Genomic DNA, 11,914 nt, shown 5'->3' with positions numbered 1-11,914 from the left:
CTGTTTTTCCTTCACAAGTGGGGAACAAAACAAGCTCAGTTCAGAGTAGTTTAGGATAAATGTAAATATTGTTTATATAAATGAATGTGTTGAGATTTTATTTTACTTTAAGTTTAGTTTTGTTTCCTTTTTTCCCATTTATTACTTACATCTCTGTGAATATAGCATGAATGTGCTCTCTTATCCCTAATGCTTATGTCTGAATGAAATTTAACAGCATGTATTTCTACACAATAAGCAAAAAATTATTTATAAATAATTCAGTTTAGATTAGAATTTCAATTCTCCCCTATTCAAAAGATTTTATAAATCAACATTTTCATTTAGAATTAAACTTACCTACATAAGATATTCCCATAATAACTTTTTAATAATAGCTGTCAAAAAGTGAATGTAATGACTTTTGATAGAATATTCTTCATTTATAAACAGCATTCAGTGATATCAGTTAATAATACTAAATGAGGATGGGTCTTAAACTGCATTTTCAAAGGTGTGGTACATAAATAATTATTAAGATCAATTTTAAAAAGAAAATACAACAGTATAATAGGTTTTATTTAAATCATTTATAATCTATTCATTATTTTATATTAATAATTTAAGTACAGCTCTATAATAGCTCAAATGTATAATTTAAACAAAAATAATAATAGTTCTAATTCATACTACATACTTTTTTTGGATTTCAATTGTTAAATTAAAAATCGTTGCTACTAAAATAGGAACTTGAAACATTTATTGAATTTAATGAAAAGCTCTTAAGTTGTTGATCTCATATTTATGTATTAGAGAATTAAAATTGAGAAGGATGTACTTGTTTGTCATTATATAAAAACATTTGAAATCCATTTTTTAATCTTTTGTTTTTTAATCTCTTTGTACTTTGAAGTCACGTGGATTTTTAACTTATAATATATAGTAGGGGTTTTATCACAGATGAGTCAAATCAATTTGTTGTTTTGTTTGCTTTTTTAGAGTCACAGTCTCACATGGATTTCAGGCTCCAATGACAAACCTTGATTCACAATACCTCCCTTTAGGGCTGATTTTGATTTAGGGTTTTTTTCCTAAAAAAAAAAAAATAATAAGCTAGTATGAATCAGTATGGCTTGATTTGTGTTATATATACATGCATGTGTATGTGTGTGTGTATATATATATAATCATTTCATTTAAATCAAACTTAACAAAAAAAGGAACTACTAACACTGAGAGATATATTCAGCTTTTCTTTGTATTTATTTGGCAGTCGATCAAGAAGATAATTCAGTGGGGGAGAAATGAGTTCAGAATCCACATTGAATGGTTTGGTTGGACCAGTTGCCATACTCACCATAGCTCCAACAATGAATGTTAGTAAGCAACCAATTGCAGAATACCAAAGATAACTGATGCGATAGAGCCAAAATGGTAGCCTAAAACAAGAATAATAATACACATAATAAACCAAAAATAATAGAAGGGAGACCTTTCCAAGACCACCGCCCCCCCAAATTCTAGAATTAGGCCCGGTCTTATCTTACCATTAAAACATTTACTCGTTTCATTAAAACTTAAAATAGTGAGTGAAGAGGTGTTGAAGCTGTGAGAATAAACTAAAATGATTGTTTTAGGAAGATATTGGGAAGTCTTAAAAAAAAAAAAATTGTTTTTGATTACTTTTTCTTCAAATTCAACTAAGATTATCATGATTTTAATCCGTGAACTATACTAAATGAATTTTTAAACATAATAATGTCTTCCTAGCTTCATTTTGGTCTTAGCACCTGGTTATACTTAGTTGGCTATACTAGTTATGCTATTTTTGTTTGGAGTATAATGGTTCCAAAAATTTGAAACAGCGGATATCGTTCTTGAGAAGAAAGAGGGTTGTGCTCAAAAATCATCATGTTAATAAAGCTGTGATATAAAATGAATCTCTGTTGAGGTAGACCACACAAACCTTTTGTCATTGGATCATCTTTTTCTGTGGCAGAATATGTGTGATTGAAGTGGCTTGGAATTATAAAAATACCAGAAAAATTCAAAAGAACCTTCCATGTAGTGGTAGTGTTTATAGTTTTAAGTGCAATCAGCAATAATGGCATTTTTTTAAAAATTAAATTCTGGTTCACTTTTTGTATCAGATCTTAAATAATTAAATATGGTTTTAGCTGATTTTATCACAATCCTGCCCATAACGCAATGACTATTTTAAGGACAGTTTATTTACGCTTTTTATTATTATTTATTTTTTTAAATCCATTTTGAATGTTAAAGAAAGACTTTGAATTGTATTTTCCTGTCCCACAATATGGGAAAATGCATTTAAGTTATCCCTCCTTGTAAGATGCATGTATAATTATGATTTAATGATATCATTATTTATAAAAAAAAAAAACCTTCTATGAATCTTTCATTTCTGGCAAAATCTTGAAATTAACAATCAATTTTAATACTCTACTATAAGTGAGGTTTATTAAGGTATACAAACAGGCTTGTTTGGATTTTAAATTATTATAACCCAGTAAATAATTACAGCAGAAAAAGTGTTATAAAAAATAACTGTCCATTACTTTTCTAACTTACTCATCTGGAATTTCTTCCAAAGGAATATTTGTTGAATTACAAGGACAACCATTTGTGGAAATAATCTTATGATCAGATAAATTTTGTCCTAAAGCTGTGTTTATTTGAGCTCCTATGCCAATCCAACTGACAACTAAGAGGCTGACTAACCCTCCAATCAATGCACCCTAAAAAGTTTAAAAAAATTAAATATAATCAAATTATGCTATAATAAACTTAAAATAAATCAAAATGCAATCTATAATTATTTAAATTCACAAACTAAAATAATTAAATAATTATAATATTCACTAAATTAAAGAGAAAATGTTGTATTCAAGCCAAAAACTTGAACCTTGACAACTGTCTGGACACAACATGTATGATTATGTATGGTTAAAAGATTTTAAAAAAATTAAAGAATAAAAAATGAAACTTATGATGCATTTAATTGGCATGAATAGAAAATAACTAAAATTATCTTGTATGTTGAGGTAGTTAAAAAGAAAATGTAGAAAATGATAAAGTAAGAAAATATGTTAATGTTCAATTAATTAAGAAGACCTAGTAAGATATTTTTTGTGAGAAGTGAGAGGAGAAATTTGTGATAAAAATAGCCTTACTTTAGAATTAGCCCATGGGAAAAACATTCCAAGAGAGAAAAGACCAAGTGTAATGCCACCAGTAATACCATTAAAACTTAGTGCAACCTGAAAAATGTAATCTATGTTAATATATTTAGCACTATAATATTTATATTCAATATTTAATTTTTTATAAAATTACTGTTTAAGTACCTCAAGCACACTCCCCAATTGTTCGACGACAAACACAAGAGCAAAACTCAAAACACCGAAACCTAATGAGAGCCATTTTGAAACTATTGCTCCTTTTTCATCAGGAACTATAATGCCACAGAGTGAATCCAGAATATCTTTCATAAAGACAGCAGCGAGTGAATTCATCGCTGAAGCAACAGTGCTGTAAAATAGATAAATCAAATGATGATAATAAATAAACTGCTGCACCTACTTCTAGGAAGATGGTATTGTTAGTTTTTTATTAACATTTTGCCTCAAATTCCAACATGCTTTACGGCATTTACCAATTCTGTGGCAAACAATTGGATGTCTAGTTTGAAACCCTTCTTTGAGCTTGGAGGTGAAAATATTTGAAAAACTTAAGTTTCTGAAGCAGATTGAGAACAAACTCCTGCAGTACAATTTAGTGCATACTAGCCTACTTTCTGTTTCTTCTTGTGTGGATGCTTACAAGGTTCTTCTTAAATTAAAGATGGATCCAAGCTAAAAAGTCAGCTTTTCCTTTGATGTACACTTTTAAAATGTTTACTATTTGCGACTGTTGCTAATAGCTCTATTTCCTTAACTTTACCTATTTTTGTGAATTTAAATCCTTTTCATTAAATAACACTCATTAAATATTAAATAATATTTCAATGTCAATTTACAAATGTTAAAGCAATGATTAAAAATATCCATGTTTTCAACTGAAGTTAGTTAGTAATGATCTCGCTGCTTTTTAAAAAAAACAAAAAAACTTTTAAATATTATTAAAACTGAACCAAAATCAGTACAACTAATAATAACAATAAGAATGTATTATTACCCAAGTGATGCAGCAAAAATACCAGATACGAACAATCCAGGAATACCTTTTAAATGTCCTTGAATGTTCATCACATATAATGGTAAAAGTTCATCAGAGGATGATATTTCCTGTAAAAGGTAAATTAATGTTGAATGTATGTATATTTCTTATTTATTTATGACTATTTTTCAAAAATCATGATTTATAAACTTTTAAATTTATATATTCTAATTTAATTGAAGATTTATACAGAAGGATCAGAGCAAATTAGGAATTTTTTTCTAGCTCTCATAAAAAGTTTATTTTACCAATTAGGTAAATAATGGATTGAAATTATTGTTTTGAAATAATTATATAATAATATTAACTATTAACCGCATTAATATTAACTCACGATGTACCATGAGGTCTTGGTATGATTGATATAACAATATCAAACAACAATTTTTCTATATTACAATATGTAAAAATAAATGATGAAAAAAAAATGTACCTAAAAATAAATAATCCAAAACTTTCAGTATAAGTTGCATAGGTTTAGAAATTAGATCTTGTAAATCTATTAAATATCTACAATAAAACAATTTTGAAAATTGATATTTCTATTTTATAACAATGCCCTCTTTCCTATTTATTTACTAGTAGATAGATTTAAGAAGGAATAGATTTATTCAAGGTTAAAATAAAAAAAAAAATTAAGTTTCTCAAAGAGCTCACAATATAAGAAGAAAAAACAAGATACCATTTTTTAAATTTATTTTTGTGTATTAGAAAAAAATAAAACCAAACTTAAAGGTAAACTTCTTTATCAGCGCCCCAGAAGTACCAAGTTTTAACTTTGTTAATTAATGTAAGGTTGAAATTGAAAAAATAGTTTGGGGTCCTAAAAGGATACCCATGGCAGTTAAAGTTTCTTGAGATCCATGTTATTTTGTGGGTTAATAAGTAGAAAGTTGATAAAATTATTTATTTTAACATCACTGGGTAAATATAAAAGAAGGAGGATGCATTGATGCACCTGCTTTTTAAGTCTTTATGATACTTTTTTTATCATTTTTAAATATTAAAACTATATTTTGCACCAGTGTCTCCATAACTTTTTATTTTATAAATGTAATATATTAACAAATAAACTAATGTATGAATGGCAGTTTTGGGGTTAAAGTGAGCTCTATAAAGTTTTTCGAATGGATAATGAGTTTTGTATTAAAAAAGAAAATGTTTTTTACTATAAAACTGCTGAATTAGAAAGGTATTCATAGTTTTTTAGTGCTGACACTATATTTTTTTCCATTTTCAAAAAGTACTTCTCACTTATAGAAAAAATTTAAAAACTATTCGTGTTTGTTATTACTTTTATCTTAAATATCATATTAACTTTTATATGCTAGGTGAAATATTGTCCTTTTGGTAAAGTACATTTGATCTATGGGTTTTTGTGTTATAAGTCAAGACAAGATGACAGAAATGTAAGTTAATAGATGGTGGATGATAGATGCTAATTTTAAAGGTAAAGACTTGTATATATAATAAAACTTAATAAATAATTATGATTTATTAATTATTACCTAATTATTTGAATGGAATACCTGGTTATGGAGTGGATCACAATTTTGGTACTGATCATACAAGATCATGCCAGTGTAGAAGTTAATGGAAAATACAATAATAAGTCCTACACAGCTCGTCCATATGGCCCTGGAAATTATTGTGAATAAGATTTCAGAATTAAATGAGTAACTCATCCTTTTTATGCATAAGATAATAATATTATTATTTAGTAAACTTTATTTTAAATTATGTCATCTGTATTGTGATGCAGATTACTTCTTGGTAATTAATACAAATACACTTCTAACCATCAAATGTCAGCTTATGTCACATATAATACAAATTTCAAGGAATAACTTTAATAAAAATGAATGGATGCTATCAATTATTATTACTTAACCAAAATCTGTTCCTTTTTCTTTGCTACAATGCTTCTAAATTTAAGCTCAGGTTTCTAATTCTTTGAAGGCATTTCGAACTAACCAGTTTTATATTATTTTCAACCATATAAAAAAAAAGCTTAAGATTTTGAAATGAGGCAATCGGGTGCTGATGGGCTGGTAGCACGTGAAGAGCTTCAATTTTTAAGACTGTTAAATGAAAGTTCTATTGTAATTACTAATTCATAAGTAATTTAACAATCAATAAATTGTTATTGTATTCATATTTTATTAGAAAATTTTTTATTTTTATTTTAGATTACTGATACAGCTTATGTTCAATAATTGTAATGTAATAATCATTTCTTATTATTCATAGTTTCATAGGAATTACATTTCATTCATGACATACCTTCTTGCTTGTCCAATGGTTTCAACAGACATATATTTTTGAATAGATGCCTGATTAGCACAGAACATTGTAGCCCAATAAAATGTGCCTCCAATAACAACAGACCAAAAACTAAGCCTCACAGTAGGATTTGGGTCCATACTGAAAAAGTTAATAGGTTAAAAAAATTAACAAATAAAACAGGTATTTATGTGTGTGTATGTGTGCTTATGTATATACAAATGTACATATAAGTTCTATTCCATAAAATTTTTCTAATAACTCATTACTGATGCAATTCATATCTAGAAAACCATTGTATTAAAATTTTGGTTTACAGACTGAGCTGATTGATGGATTCTCATCAATCATATCAGAGCATATGTTTGCTAAACTATGAAAGATGTCTTTGAAAGAGCATATTGTTAATTAAATTTTTGGTGATTGTAATTTAATCCTCAGCATTACAGGTGCTATTTAGGTTAAACCTATTGATATTTATTTTTCTTACATTTAAGTATTCCGAATTATTTTATTTTTCTTACATTTTGCCATTCTAAATTAGTTTAGAATCTAAAATGTAAGATTCTATGAATATATCATCATGATATATGGAAATATATGGTTTTATGATCCATTCCTATATAAATAAATAATTACAGCAATAAATTCGTAATATCGAACATATATAAATAAACATATAGTTGTAACTGGGTCTGACAAACACATTTGTCACATTGCAGGTTAAAACTGCTCAAGTAAATTGGAAATATGGACTACAGAAATAAACTATTATGTAGTACATTTTTATAATAAGAATAAGATGTACAAACATTCATTTTATTTTCTCATCTATGACAAATAGAAAAAGTATAGTTTCTTCTCTTTTGATCCCCAAATAGTCATAATATTGAGGTAAAATCATGGAGAAAATATGGGAAATGGTCTCTATCTCCACAAAGTGCATTGTACGAGATTTTTGTTGATTGCTAGTTGTTTGTTTCATAACCTAGTGATATGACTTATTAAAGGTGAAAGTTATTCTGAGTATAGTGAAAATATATACTATAATTTATACATACATAAACAATTCAATTCTCTCAGATTTCAAATTGGCCTCAAAAATATGTTTAAATCCTCCTAAATACTGGTTTCCGATTATCATGACAGCAAAAATTGAAGCCACAAGGACGATAGCTTGAAAAGTATCAGTCATTATTACAGCTTTCATTCCACCCTTTAAAAAATAAATTAAATTTAAAAAAATAGAAAATAAAACAATAAAATATTGAACCATAGACCTTGAGACACAAGAGTTTTACACCTTTAAAAATATATACATTCAATTTTTAAAATGGATAAGAACAATTGATGTTTTTATTAATACAATAGCCAATTAAAACTTCACAAACTAAAAAAAAAATAATAATAATAACAAAGTAACAACCAGTATAATAAATAATAAAATCATCTTTAGGTATATCCAGAGAAATTTGTTAAAATTTATTTAGCTCCTTTTTTAAATTATATTCTCAGTTAGGTTAATTTCCCATTTAAATTAAATTATAAAGTGTTTTATTTATTTTATTTTATTTTTTTGCACATAAAGTAATTTTATCACCAATAAATAATATATGGCCAGGTTAATGATAAAAGTGATCCATTGGTATTCCTTCCAGTTTTGGTTCCTCTTTCCCTTGACCATTTTTACCACTAACCAGACAATATTATGAACGTTAGTAATAAACTTCTTACTAACAGAATATTTTACAATCTATTGGAACCTGAATGTTTTTAGTCAATTGTTTGTTTTAGAGGATCTTTAATGAAAAATTCGTTCATTTTTGAGAAATATTATCTAGAAAAATTAAAATTTTATATGTAAATATAGAGATAAAGACTAAAAAATCAATTCAATGTCAGATAAAATAATTAAAATAATAAATTACATAAATATGAAAAATTATTTATACCTGTGAAGCATAAAATATACAAACAATGTAGACAACTGTAACAGCTAAATATGTGTTCAATCCCGTTACTGTAAAGAATAAAATAGCATTAAAACAAAGTGAACAAAGAAACTTTATTAATAATAAATTATAATATATTTTATATTAAAGCAGTGTATTTTTTCTTAATGGATACCTCTTTTTAACAAAAACTCATCTTGGCAGATAATGTTATTTAGGTCCTGGCCAACAAGATACAAAATTAACATATTTGAACACCCCTCTAACAAAACCTCTCCAATCTAGAAGTGAATATTAATTTTTTTTCCCAATAGTACTTTCAACTCCTCCAGAATGGACAACAGTCATAAAATAATTTGTGACTTATTTGTTTGGAGAAAACCTTATAGAACTGTTTTTGCCAAATATATTAGGCCACTAAAGAAAATTTATATTAAATAAAAAGTTCATTTTTTATTCTATGTCTGTAAGTAGTTATGTAATTATGAATCCATTCTTATGTCAAACTGCTGAAGTAAAATAGGGTATTTAGAAACTATAAACATTATATAAACGCATATAAAATAAGTTTACTTATTAATGTCCTTCTCTACTTTATCTGCAGCCAAATTCTCCTTACATTAAATCTATTGTTGACTATATCCATACTATTGTAAAACTAATAGTAGGGTTAATATTTAATGGTGATTTATTAATAATTGATTTATTTATTATTTATTAATCTATTATTAATGATTAGGATTAATTCAGTTAATTACCATGGCCTAGAGCCAGAGCAGGAGCGTAAACTGCAACTGATGTGTATAAAATCTAAAAAAATATATATAACTTAATTAGAAAATAAAACATTTCAAATGTACCAGGATAAAATTAACATATTTTTGGGAAGCCGTTCTGTTTGTGGTTGTTTCCCAAAATATAATTTTTTTAAAATGAAAATAACTGCTATAAAACAGAAATGGTAGATTAAAAAAAATAAAATATTCTATATTTCTCTCCTCTTTAGCTATAACTTATATGTTTTATAACTGAATAAATTCAAAGATTGAAGCAAATAGCAATAATATAATCTTCTTTAATAATAAACAGATGATTAAAACAGAATTTAGAAACTGGAATGTTCCACTGTTTATTTTATCCTTTAGCAATAAATAGGAAACATATTTTTAAAAAAATTTGCAAAATTATGTTATTTGTAAATATACACCACAATATATGTAAATATTTAAGTATGATTTATATGTATTCCAACTTAATATATTTAAATATTGAAGCAAATCACAATAGTCTAATTCACTTTGAATTATAAACAGATACCTAAAACTAAATCTGAAGGAGGAACATTCCACTAATTCATTTTATTAAATTCTTCAGCAATAAATAGGGAATATAAGTAACAAATTTATGTAATATATTTCTTTGTTGACATTATAGACAAGAACAATCTTTAGCCTTGTATAGTGGTCTTTTAATAGATACCAGTTGTATGGAGAGAGTCAACCAGGTAAATCTTTGTTGAAAACATCATTAATATTTCCTCAACTTGATAAATGGATCTTTAGAGAAAATTTGATAATATCCTTTTTAAACAAATTTTCTCTGTAGTCATACATAAATTTTGTACTGGATGATGTACTTTTGTAATTTTGTAAATCGTAATAAGATGATATGTTATAGCTTTTCATCTGAGATCTCTTAGAAGCACAATCAAAAATAAAATAATTTTTATTAATAAAAATTATTCAATCACTACTAATTATAATGACAAAAGTATTTGTAAATATTAATTTTCAAATCAAGCTGAGAAACTAAAAGATTATAGCAATAAAACATATCAAGGATACAGAGTTAATTGTAATTGTAGATACAATAATTAAAACCATTGGAAAACTTACCATTTGTAATAAATACATTGCAGCTGCTAGTACTCTCGAATGTTTGTTGAACCTCCTTTCTAAGTACTGAAATTAAAGATATGATGTTAAAATCTGATTTTTAAAGGCTTCATTAAAAACCATTAAAAAAACAAAAGAAATACAATAATTAATGTTTAATATCAATGAATCCTATCATCCTGACCTTAGTATAAATTCCTATATTAACCGGACTACCCACCAGTTTCTTTTTTTAGCTTATTTATTTACTCATTAAATTGCATCTATAATGAGTTATAATGTAGCTTAAAATAAGTAATTTTTTTCAAATACTGCTCCACTCGTAGTAAGTAAATGGTTTTATGGTAACATAAGAAAAACTGTTTATATGGGGCAACCGGATAGGTGAGGAAGGCAATATTCACTATGAAATTGGTCCTCTCTTTCTAAAGATAATCGTGACAGTCATATGCCCTTCACTGGCTTTAATACAAGTTATGAGGTTGAGAGAAAAGTTCTGAGATCTCCTAACATAGCCCTATTCTACCCTCCTCAGGAGGATGAACGAGCTTATTTGATTGTTCCCAGGCTGTATTAATATTTTATTGCTATGTTTGAGTCCTACTAGTATATGAATGTTTTTTTTTTTATTTACTTTAAATTACTATGAATTTGAAATATTGGCTATAATTTTACCTGACTCAATTTTCAGGACCATTATAGAAAAACTAAGCCTCTACCATTGTGGAAGGTTTGTCTGAGGTAAGTTGAAATTGAAAATTTCTCCTACATATTCAATTGATCTAAAGAAAATTGTGCCTACATTTTTATTTTTATTACTTACAAGGGTGCCATGATGTTCTTTTTGTCTGAGAAGGATGTCACACAATATTTTTAGCCTAAAAAGGGTGTTGTGGCAAAAAATGTTTGGAAACTGCTGTACTAAGCAAATGGCTCTTCAGGATAGTAATTAGTTATTTACAGTAATTAAATATAATTTAAAATAAAATTATTAGTAATTAAATTATTTTTAAGGTCTGTTCACATTAAACCAAGACAATTCACACTATATAGGTTTATTTAATTTAGCCCTGTAATAAATCATTTAAATTTCCACCAAAAGATGTTAAATTCTGTTCTTGTTTATAATTATGTTTTGATCCTGTTTTCTGGAGATGTTGAAATGATTACACTATTAAATTGAATACAACAATGCCAATGGTTAATTAATTTAAGCTACACCAATGCCAATACACTGTTTATTAGGACTCATTATCATTTATTAAAATTTTGCATTATTTGGCACTATAACTAATCTGAAAAGTACATCACATATGAAATATTTAGTTTAATTAAATTTCATAAAATTAACTGAATAAACAGTTCTAAATATAACATAACTTACTTCATATGAAGATGTGAGCTTGAGATTAACAAAAACGGGTAAGTAGAAATAAGAAGTGATTGGAACAACGAGGATGAAAGAAAGACAAATCATCCAGAATTGGCTTCCATGTGTATACATTTCGGAAGGATTACCAAGAAGCTCAATAGCAGTTATAAAACTGAAAAATATAAAAATAATAA

General features: G+C 26.6%; 1 protein-coding gene across 1 annotated transcript in view; it reads right to left on the bottom strand.

Annotated features, from left to right (window-relative positions):
* Positions 1-550: 550 nt before the first annotated feature.
* The window catches only part of LOC106683191 (sodium-coupled monocarboxylate transporter 2), a 67,128-nt gene continuing 55,764 nt past the window's right edge, over positions 551-11,914 (bottom strand). Inside the window, exons 2-14 of the mRNA XM_067052137.1 lie at positions 11,733-11,892; positions 10,349-10,414; positions 9,212-9,263; positions 8,454-8,521; positions 7,563-7,717; positions 6,502-6,642; positions 5,748-5,856; positions 4,177-4,286; positions 3,348-3,531; positions 3,174-3,260; positions 2,572-2,738; positions 1,211-1,418; positions 551-1,070 (exon numbers count right to left, since the gene is read on the bottom strand). Of these exons, the coding sequence (XP_066908238.1) occupies positions 981-1,070; positions 1,211-1,418; positions 2,572-2,738; positions 3,174-3,260; positions 3,348-3,531; positions 4,177-4,286; positions 5,748-5,856; positions 6,502-6,642; positions 7,563-7,717; positions 8,454-8,521; positions 9,212-9,263; positions 10,349-10,414; positions 11,733-11,892 (1,597 nt within the window). The 3' untranslated portion in view covers positions 551-980. The remainder of the gene's footprint in view (positions 1,071-1,210; positions 1,419-2,571; positions 2,739-3,173; positions 3,261-3,347; positions 3,532-4,176; positions 4,287-5,747; positions 5,857-6,501; positions 6,643-7,562; positions 7,718-8,453; positions 8,522-9,211; positions 9,264-10,348; positions 10,415-11,732; positions 11,893-11,914) is intronic.

This window comes from Halyomorpha halys, unplaced genomic scaffold (assembly GCF_000696795.3).
Source record: "Halyomorpha halys isolate HHAL.00 unplaced genomic scaffold, Hhal_1.1 Scaffold26.1, whole genome shotgun sequence".
NCBI classification, from domain to species: Eukaryota; Metazoa; Arthropoda; class Insecta; order Hemiptera; family Pentatomidae; genus Halyomorpha; species Halyomorpha halys.
This window is presented reverse-complemented; position numbering and strand designations above follow the sequence as displayed.